This window comes from Hydra vulgaris, chromosome 03, assembly GCF_038396675.1.
Source record: "Hydra vulgaris chromosome 03, alternate assembly HydraT2T_AEP".
Classification (NCBI taxonomy): domain Eukaryota; kingdom Metazoa; phylum Cnidaria; class Hydrozoa; order Anthoathecata; family Hydridae; genus Hydra; species Hydra vulgaris.
This window is the reverse complement of record NC_088922.1, coordinates 38,775,772-38,796,910: the sequence shown is the minus strand read 5'-3', so window position 1 is coordinate 38,796,910 and position 21,139 is coordinate 38,775,772. Positions and strand designations below refer to the sequence as shown.

Genomic DNA, 21,139 nt, shown 5'->3' with positions numbered 1-21,139 from the left:
ACCAAAGTGGTTAGTCAAAAGTTATAAATGGGGTTTCAACTTTCAGCTTTTTTGCTTCTAAGACAATAAAAAGCAATGTTAAGTAAATGGTTCATCGAAAGGATCGTCATCAATCATCTGGAGAAACAAAATAGCCGATTGATACCCTTTTTGTTGAAGTTGTGTGGTTGAGCATTTTTCTTCAGTTGAAAACAAGAGGCGCCTCGCTAGTTACACAAAAAAACAATCAAAGTTATTTAGTTTAAGTTTTAACTCGCATTTTTTTTATGTACTTGAGAATTTAAGTAATACACTATAATACTCCTAGTTCTAACCTTGAATTAACATAAAAGGAAATTTTGTTTTATTGTCTTTTTTCCTTAGTTGCTTTCTGCTTTTTTCCTCAGTTGTGTTCTTCTGTAATTTTGGTTAAGACATTAAGTATAGCGTCAAAAATACAAAATAAAATAAGTCACCAAATAAAAACAGTACATTTACCTTTTCTTTTCTTTTTTTTTTTAGAAAGATATTGGATTTTTAATGTTTTGGAGTTTTCGTTGATAAAATGCTTCAATCACGTCAAAACATTTTTGTGAAAACGTAAAAGTCTTTTGTGAAAACGTAAACGTACTAAAGGTTGGAGTTTGTTTCATATTTAAAAGTTTAGAAACCAATACGCCATGGTAACCCTGTTAATCTCTACGCCCTGCTTGAGGTAAAATTTTAAATACCTAATCAAAATATAATTTTTTAGGCAAGTTTACAAAAAAATTTTGCTCAGACAAACTTTTAATTTCAATGAATCAATTTTTATTAAAATCAAATATTATTACAGTAATATATGGAAGTGGACTTTGGTTCACTCCCAAACATTTTTTCTATATAACTTAAATAGATATCACTTTATAAACCTAAAAATAATGGTATATCATGAGGGCTAGCCAGGCCTTAAGACACAAATATGAATGTTTTTCATACTTCATGTATTTTTTTTTTTGCTATAGAGATATCTATAGGGTGGCCAGAGTCAACCCGGCTCGGGTGACTTTCGCCACTTTTGATTTTCACCATTTTAACCAATTCTCGTCCCTCAAAGGTTTGACATTGGTCACAATGAATCAACTGTTTATGTTATACCTAAGTGATGAGTATTGTTTGATGCAGGATTAGACAACATTTTTGTCATTGCACATATGTAGAACTTACAGGAAACCCTTTAAATTAACAGTAAAACACATAAGACAGAAGGTATTTACAGTTATTTGATTAAATTTTAATAGCCAAAAAAACATGCATGTAAAGATGATAAACAGTGCAAATGTTAATTAGAAACTTTAATTAAAGTACCATTTTAAGAAGAAAAGGAGACAAAAACGCTAATGTAGTAACTATCAAATAAAATGCTATATTGTTAGGTGACACATTAAAAATGATAACTCGCAAATGTGTAAAATAGTGTTCAAAAGTGGCCTTACTAATATTAGATCTCTTCTTGCTAATGTCCTGGCATTGTCTGTTTTCTATAGATTTTATTTTGCCATCGCATGAAGCTGTAAATCCAATCCTCCCCAGGTAACTTATTAATAAACTTTGGTTCATTTTTCCCCTCTTAATCCAGGTTACGTTTCACTGTCATACGTAGATCTATGGTGTGAAATGGTAATTCCCAGTCAGACAGAGCAAGAAAATGTTGCACTATTACTATTAAAAAATAATGAATAATGCACTGAATAAAAGTTTCCTATATATAATTAATCATGATAAATGAAAAGTTTTCAATCTGTCCATAGTCAACCCGTCTTTGTTTTCATTATACGGGGTGACAATGGGCACCCCTATACTAAAAAAAAAGTGGCCAAAACTTTCGTCTCAGTAGTTTTCCTTTGTTAAGTAAGGTTAGAATAAATAAAAACAATAATTTAAATAATTACAAATTCTTAGAATATTGCAGGTTTTCAAAAATGTGAAAAAAATCAAATGTCAGACAGCCATCTTGAAATAATGTCTGTACCACAGAAAATTTTCTGTGCATTGTGTGAAGCTACTAAATAGTTGCCTTTATCTTAGTTTTGAATTATGCATAATTAAAATACCTAAAATTTTCTGTGCACTGTGTGAAGGTTTTCAAAAATATGAAAAAAAGCAAATGTCAGACAGCCATCTTGAAATAATGTCTGTACCACAGAAAATTTTATGTGCACTGTGGGAAGCTACTAAATAATTGCCTATATCTTAATTTTGAATTATGCATAATTAAAATATCTAAAACTAATAAAGTTTAGGATTTATGGCTCTCTAAATGTTTTTTTGCAACGGCCTAAAGTCACCCCGGGTAATTAGTGTCACCACATATTACGATAAAAGTTACTCGTATAATATGAAAAACAAAATGAGGGCGAAACTACTTTAATGACGCAAATACGTTAAGGTGGTTTACTAGAAAATAAATTTTTTTGTCAAATTGAATTTTTTTTTCAGAATATTAAATAAAATAGTTCCAATAGCGAAATTTAGTTACTAGTTATGAAAAAAAATTTGGATTTCTGAAATTTTTTATAAAAAACTTCAAATTTTAGCCGAAAAAGACATTAAACTGTACACATGGATGAAACAAGAAAACTCAAAGATAAATTATCTTTTTCTTTCGAAATTTTGCACAAATAATCTTGCTTATATTATCTAGTTCCTGAACATAAATGAAGTTCATTGCACAAGTAGAAAGGCCAATTATTAAAATTTGCTATAACTTATACCACTTTTCAGGGGGTCTACATGAAAAAATCATGAACAATGAGTAATAACACTGTAAATAGATAGTTCAGTCTCCAGATCTAAGTTATAACTGCAAATGCTGAAAATTTCAGCTCCATATCTTAAGCCGATCTGGAAATATCTTGTTCCACGTAAAGGTAAATAGCAAAAAATGACGTATTGAGAAAACAGCATTCTAAAAATATAAAGATAAAAAACAGTCTAAAAACTTCCAAAAGCATACAATTTTTTAGCTTCAAGTTCTTGTTCTTTATCAAACCAGCCTTTAGATAATCCCCTTAATTGAATTCTTCTTTTTTAATAAAAGTTTTTTCTTTTCCCTCCATATTACTAACACAACGCTTGTCCTTTTTCAATGAACCGGTTACAGTCTTACCACTGTGTGGTATATTTAGATACTCAAAAACACGTTTAAGACCAGATGTTCCTTCATTAAAACTCAATATAGCTGAATTCACTCCAATTTCAAGGGTAGCTTTCTTCACAAACACATTTTTGGGACACCTAGACCAAATTACATTATTGATCCCTTCATTGCAATTTTGTGTTTCTCCATGGACACACTTTTTCAATAATTGGTCATCACTTAAATCATTGAAATCACTTAATCTAATATCATGAACCTATATAGGTAGATTAACTTTTGGTTTATAATTGTCATTTCCCTGGTCATTTTCTGATTTTTTCCACTTACACCAACTTTCAGGTCCTACAGGACATAAAACATTGCTTTGTGATTGACTGTTGAAATTGGTACAGTGAAAAAGTACTGCTCTAATGTTCTTTTTCATTTGGTATATCTTTTGTGTATCATTTAATTTGCAATTTTTAGCCCTCCATGTTTCTCTTTACAACGATTACGGAGATGGGTTCCAATTCTTTTCTGAATGTGTCCAATGCACTCTAACTTTTCTGGTTTGATATCATACTCAGCGTAAGGATCACTTGCTAATACATAATTAAAAAAAGAGGAGTCCCCATCTCCAAGATAGTACTTATATATGAGTCCATACAATTCCAATGAGCGTTGAAAGATATTAAGTGCACCAATCCTTTCCATTGCCCTTGACACAAACTTGTGTGGTTTAAAGAACAATTGTGATTTGTTTTCCAGTTTTCATATTTAGAATGTTGTTTTCTGTTGAACCAAATTTGACACCCTCTGCAATACTGGCTTAATACATCTGTATCAACACATCGACCGCTACTTATAGCAGTAACTACACCATTAAGAAAAGAATGTCCTCGTTTCTGCCAAATATCATCAAGAGAAACCTGGATTAATGGAACACCGGTAGTGGATTTTTCAACAGCATTTGCTTTAATTTCATTTGCAGCAAACTTCATACAATTTTTAGCAGCAGAATCATAAGCAGCTTGAATCAATTTATGATTATGTTAAAAAGCATTTACATTCATGCAACTCATATTTGTAATATAAGCGAAACGACTCATAGGTTTATGCCCTTGACCAATCTCACGAAAAGCAATAATCATTCTTAAGTTAATATCAAATGCACTCCTGCCTTTACTTTGTGTGCTTTTGTCCGCAGTATTACTTGTAAAAGTGCACCATTCATATGAACATGATGTGCATTTGATTTTCAAACTGTGTGAAAATCCCATTCTCTTTGAATCATCATTTTGTATGGTTACTCCATTTTGACAATCTGGGCAGCTACCAACTTGCATTAATATTTCTTTGAGAATAGGAAAATACATAATTAAATTAAAATCATCTTAACACTGTTTTTCATTCAATTTAAATTTGCTAAGCTTTTTAGCACTACATGATTTTTTTAGTAAAGTTGTTGTTAATATTTCGGTTTTACTTGCTTTTTGGAACTTGTTCCCAGCGAATGTCCTCTTCACTTTTCTTAAATGATTTTTTTTATTTCCCATTACTTTTTATATTAGCTATATTTAAATAATAAAAGAAATAAAATCCATAAACAACTTCATTAGTAAAGGTAAACATAAATATAAAGTTTTGTCATTAATTCATCTCTTATATAACACTGAAAGTAAATGAAGAGCTCATTTTCAAAACACTGTAAATCCATTTTTTGGGTTTTGAGTAAATCGAACTTTTCTCCTGCATAAAGAAATTAAGTATTTTGGAATAAGTTATTATTGATTTAGTTAAACATGTACTTTATTAATAAGACTATAATGTCTACTGAAATCGAGCGGTATGAAATCGATGTATATTTTCAGTGGTTATTTTTGTTTTGTTTCAAAACGCTGTATATCCAAGTATTATTTATTAACAAAACGCTTTATATCCATTTCATTAATAAAATATATCTATTAATGAAACATAATATTATTTTATTATGCATTCTAAGATCTACCTTAAAATTTTGTTCTCCTTTAATATAAATCAGCAACTTTTTTTAAACAACTCACAAGTGCAACTATAAAAATATATAAGGTGTTAATGAGTATTTTATCTTGTATTCAATAACGTTAATAAAAAAAACAACAAAATTAATCATGTTATGTTGGAAATTTTTTTTAAATATTTGTATCTTAAATTAAACATGTTTACAAAATTCACAGCTAAAAAACATTTAAATCAAATAATGAACTATCTTCTTCACTAAGGCTAGCATTATCTTCAGTGGCATTACAGAGTAGTGTTTTATACATACTAAGTATTCTGCCTTCTGCTCCTACAAGACCGAGAAGACGAAAAACATCGTCTTTCTTAGCAAGTTTAACACAGTTATTTAATTCCAAACATTGCGGTCTAAATGTCTCCCATTTCTTCCGTTTTTTAAGGATACTGTGTGATTTTGGCTCAGAATGGTAACTAAATGCAACTACTTTGAGCTTGTCTGAATTTATAAGAAGTTTTTTTGCTTCACTGATTTTAAATGTTTTTTTGCTCATGACATACTTTTTGACTTCTGATTTGAAGTCATGTGCTGACCAATTCTGCCCGTAAACCATGACTTTTCCATGCCGGCTAAGTATGTTTATGTATTCATTAGGCTCAAAAATTTGGTCTCTTTTTTTAATATCTAGCTGAACTCGACCAAACACGCAATCAGCTGGCAGATATGAGTGACCTTGTTCTGGAAAAGTATGTGTAATCTGCAGTTTATTAAAATATTGTTTTCTTAGAGCTAGAAGCATACATGTCATATTTATGTTTTTGTTCTGGCCATAGCATGCATCAGAAAACAATCGAAGTGACGAGGCGTTGAAACATTTATCTTTTAAAACATTCTTAAGTAGATGTTCTATAGCTGAACAGATCATATTTGAATCTTTCCTATTTTCACACTCCATCCAAGTAAAAAAATATATATCGTTAACAGACTGAGACTTATCACCTTTATGAATAACAACACCAAGGACATAAAAATAAAGCTGTCTAGAATAGTAGGCTTCTCCGATTGATAATTTTGGTAGTACAAGGTTCTCCATCATGTCAAAACAGATAGTGATCTCATTGGGATGAATATCATTGAGAAGACTATAAAATTTTCTGGCTTTCCTTCGATGAAGAATGAAAAGAGCAGTTTTTAATTTTTTTTGGTTATCAGTAATATTTTGGTTTTTCATAGCCAACTTATATGTTTGACATGTAGAGCATGTATCTGTTGCTGGGTATCCAAAAGCTAAATTGAAATGATTCATAAATACCCCATAATAATAATGGTAGCCTACAGTAGCTACAGTATAAGCATTGTTTTTATCCAAAAAAAGTTCGTACATCCGCTTTACATTTAAATCAGAGGGCAAATATTTACGTCCTGGAGCACCTTTTCTTCCATAATGACTTGCTCTGCAATTAAAAGACTGAATATGGTTTTTGATAACTTCTTTCTTTTCAGAAAAAGCTATTTTCTTCCTGTCTCCTCCTCTATTTTCAGGTCTGGTTGTTCCAAGTTCATACCAGTGTCTTGCAATTCTTAAAACTCTATCAGGTTTTATGGCTGGAATAAATTAATAAAATATTAACTTTTACTCATTAATTTTTTTTAACAAAATATACATTCTATTTCTGAATTAAAAGTAAAGTAATTTTATACTTACACAATACTGAACAAAATGAAGCTTGGCAAACTCGTACTTTAATTCCCTCGCAGTAAAGTACTCAATAATTATATTTCTTAACTTTATTCGATTATTATATTTCACTCTGACTCTTTTAACACTGATTATATTAAGCATTGACAGTATAGTAGCATCTCTATTTGCAATACTATAGAATTCTGTATGATGTTTTAGCAAATTATCCTTTGTTATATCTCGAGCCTGAAATAAGTCAATTAATAAATAATTATTTTGCCATAAACACAAATTATACCAAGTAATCTTACATTGTGTATAATAAAACTTTAAACTCATAACTAAATTATAATTTCAACATACGAAGATCATTAAATTAAAAAAACTCACTTTGCAGTAACCTGAAACATGATTACATGATATAGTAGGAATTTTTCCTCCGCTTGAATGTCTAAATAACTTATTTTTCTCTCTTGCAGAGCATTGTTTTTTGTTTTTTTTCGTGATTTTAACGTTGACAAAACGCTTTCATCTAAACCATCCATATCAGCCATCTTTATTATTATTATTTAAATAAGACTATTGCGCTTGCGTAGAGTTAACTTTATATAAGCACGGATTGGTCAAAAAAATATACAGCACATTGAAAATAAACTAAAAAAATTATACAGCGTTTTGAAAATAAATAATTTTTAGAGCCTAAATTAAAAAAAAAAATTAAACCTAATTAATTAGTTACAAACATGACTTAAAAGTATCTAACTTTCTCTTCAAAATTATCCACTTAACGCAGTTTTTTCGAAATTGGCGCTTACCGCGTTTTGAAAATAAGCTCTTCAAATGTAGTTTGTTTATTTTTTTTTAATCTACGGTAAAGAACAGACTTAACCATCACACTAAAAATCAATGTTTTGAAAAGTATGCCAAGTATACAAAAATTAGTCCAAAACAAGAAAGAAAAGTGTGTTGATAGGGGCCGTTGCTATGGAAAATTATTTTAACCACCTCGTTTAAATCTTAAAATAAACCTTTTGTGTTTATTTTTCTGAAAAACAAATTTCAGAAACGAATTCAGGGATAATTAATTATCTTAAAACAATCTAAACTGTAAAACTTGAAAAATTTGAAAAATATAAACTTTATTTCCTGGTAAACCACCTTAAAATACGTTGATGACGCAATATATTTTCAATAATTTAATAAATACTAAGTTAAACTAAATGTAAATTTTATAACGTTTTTATGTGCTATGCTTTTTTGTTATGCAACAAAATCTTTTGAAAATGACTGTTTCAAATAAAACGTTAATTTAAACAAATCGCGTTGCTGACTAAAAAAACAGCGATAATGAAATGACAACAATACTGAAACAGCTCTGATTTTATTATAAAATCATATACACTACCGTTCATAACTATTCGAATGGCATTAACTTTATTTAAAAATGCTATTTTTTATGTTTATTTTTGCACTATTAGATAATTTAAAAGTATTTTGGCTAAAATGCTTTAATAAAGATCATAAAGATAATAAAAATGCTAAAGTGGGCAAAACTACAAAAAAAAAATGGACCATCAATGACTGTAAACGCGGACCGACATGTCGAAGTTTAAAATCTTTAGTTTCAAGATAAGAATATTTGTTTGGATAAAATAATCGTTAAATTTCTGATAAAATAGTGTGTACTATTGACAGTAAAACATGGTGGATGTAATGTTTAGGTGTGGGGCTGTTTTGGTTAGAACGCCACAGGTGAAAATAGAGGGAGTAATGACAAAAGTAGTTTACTTGTACACTTAAAAAATTATGCTACACTTTCGGAAAGATGGGTAAATGAGAAGCTATTCATTTTTTCAGAAGAAAATGACTTGAAGCTTAAATCTAAAATATATTTTTCAAAATATTGTTCAAGTTATTTAACTGAGTTCGTGAACGATTAAATATTAAATAAAATGATTTAGCCTTCCTATTCACAAAGTCTCTCTCCTATAGGATTTTTATGGGAGGAATTAAAAGTAATATCAAAAACTAATGCATAAGATGTGATAAAAATTTTATAGTTAATGGCATAAAATTGATTTCGACGAATTAGATAAGTCGTTAAGTAGAACGTCAAGAATATGTTTAGCGGTTATTGTCGCTAAGGGTGATTAAAAGACAAGTAAATTATAAACTAATCTAATTGGACTTTTCATTAAATTTTTTGTAAACTTAATAAAAAGGGAGTTACTTAAAATTTAGGTAGATTTTGTTTTCAGTTTTTCTATCAATAGTAAGAAAACTATGATACTTTGTATAGAAAAATACGACCATTCGAATAATTATGGACAATAATGTATCAGGGTCATTCCATGCCAAACGGTCCAATTTCCGAAATAATCCCCGCACTACCATCTCAGATTTTGATAAAATTTTGTCAGTATGTTGTTAAACATGTTTCATGAAGATTACCAAAATTTCAAATCAAAATGTTTATTATTTCGGATTTTGTGGTACTTTTTGTAAAGCTTACCCAAACTTCAACTTCAGTCAGTAGCTAAAATTCGTATATTTGGGGCCCTATATTTTTGCAATGAAAGGGTAATATATCTTAAAAAATGTATATATCTTTAAAAAAAAACGTGGTTTCTTAGTAAACCAAAGGTGCAGATCACAAACAATTTATCACAAGTTTCATATTATGCCTACATTTTAGTCTATGGTTTGCCAAATATCGTCACAAACGCAATACTATAAATATTTTTTATTTATTTGTAGGGTCATATCTCTAAAACTAAAGGTTTTTGAATATTGCTATTTTGTCTAAAGGTTCTACATACTATCATAATAATATGGATTAAAAATTTGCTATTTTAAAAATTTCTCTGCTGAGTTATTCTTAAAGGAATATGGCGAAAAAAGTGAAAAACCCTAAAATAACGTGTGCTTGAACCCCTAAAACTTGATGTGGGCAAATTATTTTTGTTTTTTTAATTGTATTATTAGAAAGACTTTATTTCAAAATTTTAGAAACAATAAAAACTGTCTTGGAGAGATCTTTCTTATGAACGAAAAAAATCTAGTTTTTATAAGCTAAGTTAGGTCTACAAAGTCTTTGATATTTTAAAAACGATATTAAGGTCCGTATATTAACTATTGCCATGTAGAGGTAATTTTAGTAAGTAAGTATATTTTTATTCTACGGACAAATCTCTAAATTAATTTCAAATATTTAAGTTTATCACAAACATCTAATATTCGAAGACGAAAATTAGAATAGATGTTATAATAAGAGTTATTTTAAATTAATCCTGACATGTCTGTTGAACAAAACTTAACTACTTGTTGTATTGGAAAATTTGATGGAAGTTTATGTCATTTAAGTACTTATTCTCGAAAAAAGGGTTTTATTGACTTTTGCTCCAAACTTTCGAACGAGGAACAGAGTTTGATTGTGAGGCGAACTTATAATTTAATTAAAAATATTACTTTAATTTGTTTCCACCACAAATCACTGCTGTTGGTAAATACACGCATTTACAGCGCCATTGTTTAAACCCTTTTGGTATGGCCAATCGTTGCTCAGTTAAAGGCTTGAGATGTATTGACCAAGAGACTGCAGACTGTCTTTCGAATTTAACAAATAAAGTTATTTATCCAGGTCAAAAATTGTGTCCAAATTGCCGCAAAGCTTATTCAACCATAAGCTCTTCAAGTGAAAAAATTGACAATATTGATGACATAGATGATATATTTTGTTCAACTGACACTATTAATACTAGCCTTTCTGAGCTTGGAATTTCACCTTTAAGAAAACGTCTTAGTAAGAGAGATCATGCTAGTTATGTAAAAAGCAAAATTTCAAAAGTGCAAATAACAGGTGCAGAAAAAATAGCTGTTGTTAGTGATTTATCACCAGATAATAGTGTCCTACCACTAAGCAGTGCAAGTGTAGAGTGTGAGAATTGCATTGACTGGTCAGATTTGATATTAGAATTGAAAGATAAAATATCTGCAATCAGTAATCCCCGTGAAAAAGTTCAAATTTCAACTCTTATACCACACAGTTGGTCAAGTGTAAAAATATGTAGTGAGTTTAAAGTATCAGACAGAATGGCTAAAGCAGCAAAAAAGTTAAAAGCAAAAAGTGGAATCTTAGCACTTCCAGAAAGAAATGCAGCAAAGAAATTGCCAGAACATGTTAAAGAAAAAATTTTGAAATTTTATGAACGCGAAGCTTTTAGCAGAACATGTCCAGGGAAAAAGGATTTTGTATCTGTACGCATTGGTGCAAAAAAAGTGCATATGCAAAAAAAATTACTGTTAGTTAATTTAAAGGAACTTTTTTTGGAGTGTAAAAAAAAAAATGGAGCTGAAGTCGGATTTTCTAAATTCTGCGAGTTACGTCCAAAATGGTGTATAACTGTTAGATCTTCAGGTACCCATCGTATTTGTGTATGTACTATTCACCAGAATATAAAATTAATGCTTGCAAGTAGCCCAGTTACGGTAGACTATAAATGTCTAATTGAAAAAGTAGTTTGTGATATTGAATCTAAAGAATGTATGCTTCATCGTTGCGATAAATGTTCAGGGAATGAAATGTTAAAGGCTTATCTTGAAGAGCAATTTAAAGACTTTGAATCTGATGAAACTATAACATTCAAGCAATGGATAAAAGTAAATCGTGAAACTTTAGAATCTTTGCAATTACCAATAGACAACTTCATAGATGATTTAAATCCAAAAGTATCTATTTTATCTAAGCATCATTTTATTGCCAAAAACCAAAACAACTATTTGCAATTATTGAAAAATGAAATGAAATCAAATGAGTTGATCATTTTGATGGATTTTTCTGAAAACTATTCATTTGTTGTGCAAGATGCTGTTCAAGGGTTTTACTGGGAAAACAGCCAAACAACTTTGCATCCTTTTGTTGTTTACTACAAACTTAATGACATACTTAGAAATAAATGTTATTGTGTTATCAGTAATTGCATGCATCACGATACTTTTTCTGTTCGTGTATTTCTTAGTAAATTATTATCTGAACTTAAAACATTTTTATCTTTTGAACTTATTCATTATTTCAGTGACGGTTCAGCTGCACAGTACAAAAACTTCAAAAATTTTATGAATTTATGTCACCATTATACTGACTATGGTATTAGAGCAGAATGCAATTTCTTTGTAACTAGTCATGGAAAATCTCCCTGTGATGGAATTGGAAAAACTGTGAGGCGTTTAACAGCACGTGCCAGTCTTCAACGGCCAATTGATAATCAAATTTTAACACCCTTAAATTTATATGATTTTTGTTAAGGTTGATAGTGATGAAGTAGACAATATTAAAGACAATCAAGAGAAACGATTTAGTACTGGAAACACAGTTGCAGGTACTCGCGATAATCACAAATTTGTACCTGTAAATGAAAATCAGGTTTGTGTCAGTCGTATTTCAAATGACAATACATATTTTATTGCAAACGTTAATGAGAGTTACAACAACAACTCAACCAAATTAGTTTCACTGTCTGATCCTAGTCCTAGAAATTTTGTTGCATGTATTTACGATGTACATTGGTGGATTGGACATGTTTGTGAAATTTCAGAAGAACAGGAAGATGTTTTCATTGATTTTATGCATCCTCATGGTATGGCTCAGTCATTTTACTGGCCTAGCACCAAAGACAATTGTTGGGTTCCTGAGCAGCATGTTATTGCAGTCATTCCAAATCCAATCAGTTCTGCAACAGGTCGATATTACAATTTACCGTCAATTGTTGTTTCAGACATTAATTCCAAATTTGAAGCTATTTTAAATATGTAATTTGGAATCAAGTTGATTATAGTTTCGTACAACTGAATTTTTTCTATCACAAATTTTTTTTTGTAGATAAGAAACAATATATTAACATAAAAATATTTGCTTTTTAGTTTTTTGTTGCAAAAAATGTGTTGTAAAAGCTGTATTGTTTAACTAGATTTTGCATCTATAACCAGGACCGCATTTATGACGTGTTGGATTGATGGTGCTCTTAGGCATATGAATAATCGTCGCCTAAAATTTCGTAATAAAATTTAAAAAAATACATATATAACAAAAAAACAAGCGCTCCTTTTTGGTTGGTGCCTATAGTCAGTTGCTTCAACTTCTCTAATATTTTAAATTGCCAATAACATGCATTTATCCGCAGTATTTTATAGATAATAAGATAATCTCTTCAATAAATCTGTTGTAAGTTTTTTTCTTTTCCTTGACGTAGTACCATTTTCGAGATATTAAAATAGCTCTTCTAAATCTTAAATTTAATGGCTATATATTAGTTTTTATTGTCATTAATAGCTCTCTACTTAAAGTACCATTAGATTCTTTTAATTTTCTTAACATAAAATCAATTGCTAATCGGGCTGTTGCAAGATTAGCGTTTCTACTAAAAGCTTCAACATTTAATTTAATAGGTTTAGCGTATTGTCAACTCATGTTCCATATTAATATTTTCTTAAAGTGCACACTTCCAATACCTTGAAGAGTTTCTTAAATGATACAAAATTGTTTTAAAATACATTAGAAAATATTATAATTTATATTTTGCCTCTTTCTGGATTAGATTTACCCAACTATTTTGTAATTGACAGTTTTGATCCAACCGTTAATTTTATGAACTTTTTTTACCGTGGGTTTTCCTAGCAATAATATAACTACAGCACTATCTAAGCATGCTATTATGCATCACACTCAGATGGCTAGAGAGGTCAGGGATTCAAAAAACACCCTGATGCGTTAAATATTAAAATATTTTGATTTTTGGCACAATAAGCTTTGATTTTGATGCAGTAATGATGATGTAAAATCTTTATGTTTAGGACGAAATTGTAAAATTCAAAAAATTTATATATTGACCAAGTTTTTTTCATTCATAAGAAAGATCTCTCCAAGACAGTTTTTATTGTTTCTAAAATTTTGAAATAAAGTCTTTCCAATAATACAGTTAAAAAAAAATAATAACTTGCCCACATCAAGTTTTAGGGGTTCAAACACACGTTATTTTAGGGTTTTTCACTTTTTTTGCCATATTGCTTTCAGAATAACTCAGCAGAGAAATTTTTAAAACAGCAAATTTTTAATCCATATTATTATGATAGTATGTAGAACCTTTAGACAAAATAGCAATATTCAAAAACCTTTAGTTTTAGAGATATGACCCTACAAATAAATAAAAAATATTTATAGTGTTGCGTTTGTGACGATATTTGGCAAACTATAGACTAAAATGTAGGCATAATATGAAATTTGTGATAAATTATTTGTGATCTGCACCTTTGGTTTACTAAGAAACCACATTTTTAAAATATATTACCCTTTCATTGCAAAAATATAGGACCCCAAATATACAAATTTTAGCTACTGACAGATATTGAAGTTTTGGTAAGCTTTACAAAAAGTACCACAAAATCCGAAATAATAATTATTTTGATCTGAAATATTGGCAATGTTCATAAAACATGTTTAACAACATACTGCCAAAATTATAATAAAATCGGAGATGGTAGTGCGGGGACCTCTGGACCACTTGAAGTGGAATGACCCATCAGCCAATCGTTTGATTAATTTTTTTTCAATTTATAAAAAAAAGTTTTTTTTAAAATCACATCACACAGTGTCATAAATCAACCCGGAAGTCGTATTTCATCCAATAAAATAAAAGTATGCCATCATTTAGATATTTATTTCAAAGTTAAAAACTAAAACTTTTTTAAATGTAGAGATGCATTTTTAGGCAGAAGGAGAAAGGAGAAAAATACTTTTGAATATTTTTAAGATAACTTTTCTCCAAGAAATTTTTATTTTACCTTACAATGCTACGTTGTTTGCTTCTTGATTATTTGCTGGTAAAAGATAAGTCTTTTGAAAAATTTTATATAGTTAGTTATTTCTAAAGAGCTAAATTTTTATTTAATTAAATAACTACATAATATTCACAAAGATAGTTAATTATTAATTACATGCGTTCTAGGCATGTTGTATCGTACATTCAGCCTCATGACTCCACAACTTCTTAAAATTCCATACACAACGTTTCTACGCTTTTATCTAGAATTCACTGTAGCAGCTAAAAATTTATCGTAAAAAATGGATACTGATTAAACTGAGAATGTACAAAGACGAGCTATCCGTTTGATACCTTCATACCGTCGACTATCATACAAAGATCGTTTGAATCAACTAAATTTAATTTTAGAAAAACGTCGAATTAGAGAAGATCTAATACGAGCGTATAAAATTGTTAACAAAATAGACATTGTCTCACGGTGTGAACCCCATGTTTTTCGTGTTGAGGTGGCAAATCCAATAAAAACTAGAGGACATCAACTAAAATTGACGAGAGAATACGAACAAAATTGAAAGCAAAGGCATCAGTTTTTAACAAACCGAGTAGTGAATCATTGAATGCATTGCCGTCAGACGTTGAATGCGCTATATTTGTAAACAGTTTCAAAACTAAGCTCGATGCAGAAATTTAAAATAATTTAGATAAGTACCGAGATTATAACTAAATGAAAATACTAAAGTACAGCATTATACTTCATACTATACTTCCAAGTAAATTTTATGTATATTCATTTAGTAGATAAGACTGCATAACCTATAGGTTATACAGGGAAACCTGTTGCAACATTTTAATACTAATACTAATACTACTATTATGGGTAAGGTGTTTTTATAGTTTTTTGCAAACTCTTGTAGGTAACTTTATACCTTTTTCAATCTTTTAAACATGCAATTATAGAAAGAATTTGTGGACGACTGTTTAGAAATGAAACCTCTAGGTATCTTAGATAATACTATGCCTTGTTATAGTTCATTCCATCAAACCCTCATCCGTGATAGCTATGTCTGAGGATGTATTTATAAGACAGCAACTGATTAAAATTTGTACAAAGAACAAATACAAGGTTACTGAAAACATTAAAACTGATAATTATATAAAAGGATGATGGAGAAATTTTGTTTATTACTCTATCTTCTAAATCTTTATTAAAATGATTAAGCCTTTTTTAAATAGTATTTTTATGCAGTTATGCTTTGTCTTTTTTTCCGCTTGAACTTCAGATAGATGAGGATCAAGGTTTCCGAACGTTCCTATAGTTTCTGTATTTATAGTCTTTTAACTATCATAGTATGAACATACGTGGATGCCTCCATGACCAGATAAGCCCATAATCACAATAACCAACATCAAATCCAGTGAAAGTTGAAAACCTGATTATCTAGCAGTAAAACATTTGAGAAAATTTTTATGTTTAAATAAGTTTTAAAAACATCTTTAGAAATAGTGATAAACTATATAACATTCAAACTAGATCAACACAATTTACTTCTGTTTTTTTTATTAATCTTGTTAACTTTAAGATGATCTGAAATAAATATACTAGTACAGATTTTGAGCAGCCGTAGCACAATGGTTAACGCGCTAGCCTTAGAAGCTTTTTTACTAGCCTTTGAACTCTGTGGTTCAACGCTACTGCTCGGCAAGTTTTATAGCATCGGTAAGGTAGGAGTTTTATAATATCGATAAGGAAGAAAATTAAAAAAAAACACACCCACACCAGGTTTCTACTAACCTTTTCATCACAAACTTCAAATTTAATGAAGTAAATATTGTAAGAACTTGTCGCAGCTGGTTCAAGATTTGAAAGTAACTTTAATATTTCTGACTGTACAATTCTCTTTTAAAAAGTTGTGTTAAAAGTTGAATTGCAGCATTACTGTTGTTGAATTACTACAGCCACGCCGAAAACATGTATTTATTCCTCATCATAATCAAAAGTATACCAATATCATATGATATTCAAAAATCTTCTGTTACATTGCCTATTATCAGGGTCCGTCCCGAAGAGATCTTAAAAGGTCGTAAGGGAGGAGGAGGATAACGTACCTATTTTTTACCGACTAATGACTCAAAAACGACGGTTAAAAAAAATCCTCGTTTACCGAAATATACCTACTGATAATAAGGTCCCAAGTTACCGACACTACAGATCCAAATTTGTTGACTAATTTTTGAATAAGTTTTGAAACAATTGAACGTTTTTTAATTTTCACATGTTAAAAAAGAATAGGCTGCAATATCTGTCATTTATCTAATGTATATATACTTCTACATCAGTTTTTTGATGATATCTTAGATTAAAATAAAGTTTTTTTAAATTTTTTTTCTCTGCAAACACAATGACCATATATGTACGCTTTTTTTTTTCATGTCATAACAATTACATTAACAATATTATAACTATTATAACAAGATTCTAACAATACTAAATTACTGAAGACAATACTACATTACTGATGAGTTATATAAGATGATATTAATTTTTATTTTTATTAGTCGCAATAAAGATACATCGATTTTAAAGTATTAAACAACAAAAATTATTTAAAAAATAAATTTTCAACAAAATTAAATGTTTCATGTAGTATAGCCTATATTGAGTTTATATTTATTATACTTAATGGTAAAGAAGTTATCAAAGTTCCATTTGTTTTGTTATATTTTAAGTTTTAGGATCTCAATTCATCATTTTGTATAAAAAGTCCAACAGGAACGAATGTCCCTAGGAAGGAAGATGGGGGTTGTAGGGGGCTCCCTGACTCCCCAACGAAAACTTTATTTAAAAATTAGTCGGCTAGTGTGGATTTTTATGTCGGCAGCCGGCAAATATCAGTAAACAAAGACTTTTTTTTCAAGTCCATTGTTATTAGTTAGTCAGCAAAAAAATAGATAAGTTATCCCCTAATTTAGAGAAAGCTAAAATTGTTTCCTCTAGATGTATTTTTACAGACTGTTTAATTAACCAAAATTATATTTCCTTTTTTATAGTTAAAGCCTGAATAGAAGGTTTCAAATCTTATAAAAAATCTACCTAATAAAAAAAGTTTAGGTCCCAACACTATTCCCACAATAAAAAAATAATGAAAAAAAGTAGTTATTACATTATTAAATCACTAGTATTGTATGAACTATATACTTATGTATTTTATGAACTATATACCTATACTATGTTTACAGAGCCAACAAAATGAGTTATAATTTGTATAAATTGTAATAGTGAAGTTTTCATTCGGATTAAGGAACACATATTCTTAATTCCGAACGTACATATCAAATAAAAATAGCATTCAATTTAAAATAGTAAATACTTTAAAATTTATACTAGCGTAGACCTTTAGCCTAGAGTTAAGTAAAAATATTTAATTAATACTAGATTGATTTTATACTTTAATATAAGGGTATAACAATGCGTTGGTACGGTATGAGCATTTTCTATTTATTAGATCCTGTCTTTCATTATTTGTTCCAGTTAAAATAACTCATCTTCAGTGTAACTGTCTGTTTCTGCCATTAACCTCAGTTAACTAGCAGAAATCTTAGCTGCAACTATCAGGTGGGTTGCACTATTAGTGAATGCGCCCCCCATTATTCGAATTGAAAGCTTGTGGTGCTTTTTTACTATTTAGTAACGCAGTTTTTTATCTCTTATACAGGTGTGTTTTTAAATAGTAGCAATTACAACGATTAAAAATTGTTCACTAACCCTCTTAATTTTGTTTCTTAAAAATTATTATTTTATATCCTTCCATTACCATAATCACGCTATTCTTCGCCTTTAAAAATATTGCAGTTTTTATTCATTTGGAGGTGGCAACCCTAGCTGTACTGCACAATCTTGATAATTTTTTAGAAATCTAAAATGAAAAAATTGTAGTACCAAAAACATCAAGCTACAAAAATTTAAACTAATAAAAGTTTTTTACATTCCTTGCACACGAATTTAATTGTATTGTGATAACTAATAATAAATGGAATACACAACCAGTTTGATCACTTTTTACACGCAGCCCATTTGCTGCTTGTAGCTTTGTCTCAAAGGCTTCCGCAAGAATAACAAATACGATTGATCTGATAAAGATTAGAGCTCGTGACAAGAAGGTTCTCAATATTTTGACTAGTAGATATCTTTGTTGTTTATTTATATTTCTTAGACCGTTGCCGGGGTTTGTTAAGTTTTTATTCTTCTTTTTTTAAAACCTTTGTTCTTTGAGAACAATAACGTCAAGTTTCTTTTTCTCAAATAACTTTTTTGGCTGTTTTTTTTGTCTAGTCTTCTTGTTTTCACAGCTTGCATAGCTTCGTCGTGAGCCATTGCAGATAACTAATTCATATTATAACATGTTGTTCTTTTAATTACTTTTTCCTTTTCTTTGCTTCCGTAAGAGGCTTTGATCTATCTCTAAGCACACTAAACACTAATTTGCTAAAATCAAAAGATGCAAATTTAAAGGCATAATTGATACTATCCAGTACTTTAAGCAATATTTATTTTTTTGAAAGTCTATTCATAGAGTTTTTTGTAATTAACCCAATAGAATTATCCAGTCAAACCCGTGAATTGGTCAACTTTCCAGAAAAAACAATTGTCACTTGTTTCATTTTAAATATCTTGAAAATTAGCCCAGATTGCATTTTTTTGTGGAGTTATTTTTGAAAGATTGAGTGGACAAAAAAGAGGTTGACAGAAAACTTAAAAAACTGAGTCAGGAAAACATGAAGTCGGGAGAAAATCCTAAATTGTTAAAATAAAAAAATTCCGATGTAAAGGAAGAAAATTTGATAAATAAATAAAAAAATTTTTCCTCCATTAATTTTTTCTACATATTGTGAAATTCATTGAATAGGGGAGAGTGGGGTAATGGCGAACACGTAAGCAGGGATGAAAACTAAAGACACCAGTTATGCAAAATTGATCATATTTAATGCTTATCAATTAGTTTAACTATTCAGTCACAAACTCTCAAAAGCATTTTTTAAAAATCTTATTATAAAATAAAAATTTATGACAAAAATAAAACCATTGGTGTTCGGAATTACCCTACCTACGTGGGGTAATTCCGAACATATTGGAGAGCAATCATAAACAATGTTGTGTAATAACGAATAAAATGCTAATTTTAATAACTCTAAAAATTATATTATGCAACAACAACAAAAAAAAGGAGTGGTATTATTCCCATAGTAGCTACACCAGAGTGTTACTTAAGAAAAAAGTTGCATAAAATTATCAGAAAAAGTTAAAATCAAATTATAGTAAATAACATCCGCAACTTCATTACATTACTGCACGTCTGGAACTGAGAATAGGATCCCTTCTCAGCAGGTAAAAAGAAATTGTTGAATTTATTTTTCTACAATGCTGTTTTGACCATGTTCGGAGTTACCCCGCGTTTGCCATTACCCCACTCTCCCCTATTTACAACTTGATGTTTCAGAATATATATAATTGATTTAAAGTAAATTTTTTTCTAAATATCAAAACAATAATAAATAAAGTAGTTATTACAAGTTATATATTAAACACCAACTTTACCTCATGCTCAAAAATTTTTTTTTGACCTCGAGGTAAAAATTACAGTAAGCAAGGCTGAATGACAAGTCACGCAAGATGATTTATTAGTTTATGGAACATGTGATAATAGCTTGCTTGATTAGCAACCATTCATTTTATTTGTAAAAAAGAGAAAGAGATGTAGTCCCACGACGATGGAACACAGGCTAAAGCTTAGCAGCTGGAACAGTTCCAACAACATTTAGAATGAGTTTGTGGACTTCCATTAAAAGAGCGCCTCATTAGAAGAACAATAATGGCAACTTTGCAATGAATTATGAACAATGAATCTCTCTCTCTTATCTCTCTTTCTCTCTCTCTCTCTCTCTCTCTCTCTCTCTCTCTCTCTCTCTCTCTCTATATATATATATATATATATATATATATATATATATATATATATATATATATATATACACACACACACACATATATATATATGTATATATATATATAATAATAATAATAATAATAATAATAATAATAATAATAACAGATTGCCATAGTTCGACAACGATCATAAATATGATGAAGTGATTCAGAAGCACTAAAAAATAAACATTTATTTAAGTCGAATGAGTAGCTTTGAAAAGTTTAATTTTTACTCTTTTTTTAAATGTTTCTAACAATGTTGAGTCACGCGTTTTTTTACTTAGATTGTTCCAAGTTTGTGGTGCAGATGCGTAGAAAGATTTTATACCAAGCGATGTTCTTGCTCGACGACGTACAAATTGGCAACTGTCTGATGATCTTGTGTTGGGGAGCTGGGAGGTTTGAATTTTAAAGAAATCGGCAAAGTATGCGGGAGACTTGGTTGATATAGTTTTATAAATTATGACAGACATCTTGTAGATTATTCTTTGACGTATTGGTAACTAATGGAGCGATTGAAGCAAGTTTTCTGATTGTGAACGGAGAGGAGAGAGATAAACAACAC

General features: G+C 29.6%; 2 protein-coding genes across 3 annotated transcripts in view; one reads left to right on the top strand and one right to left on the bottom strand.

The window, feature by feature from the left end:
• The first annotated feature begins 501 nt into the window (after window positions 1–501).
• LOC136078132 (uncharacterized) overlaps window positions 502–21,139 on the top strand; it is a 132,445-nt gene continuing 111,807 nt past the window's right edge. Inside the window, exon 1 of the mRNA XM_065793145.1 lies at window positions 502–694. The gene's annotated coding sequence lies outside the window, so the exon portion shown is untranslated. The remainder of the gene's footprint in view (window positions 695–21,139) is intronic.
• Window positions 5,259–7,557, bottom strand: LOC136078131 (uncharacterized). Of its 2 annotated transcripts, XM_065793142.1 has the most exons (3): window positions 7,165–7,557; window positions 6,799–7,020; window positions 5,259–6,698 (listed from the first exon to the last, which is right to left on the bottom strand). In XM_065793142.1, exon 3 carries the CDS (start codon window positions 6,475–6,477, stop codon window positions 5,314–5,316), a length of 1,164 nt encoding a protein of 387 aa, XP_065649214.1. In that variant the 5' UTR covers window positions 6,478–6,698; window positions 6,799–7,020; window positions 7,165–7,557; the 3' UTR covers window positions 5,259–5,313. The 2 variants fall into 2 exon arrangements, with proteins under 2 accessions (XP_065649214.1, XP_065649215.1); XM_065793143.1 differs by having other exon boundaries at window positions 5,259–7,020.

What these genes read in the sequence shown, in the direction of transcription:
- LOC136078131 (XM_065793143.1), bottom strand. Translation starts at nt 6,477, where the DNA reads ATGTACGAACTTTTTTTGGATAAAAACAATGCTTATACTGTAGCTACT.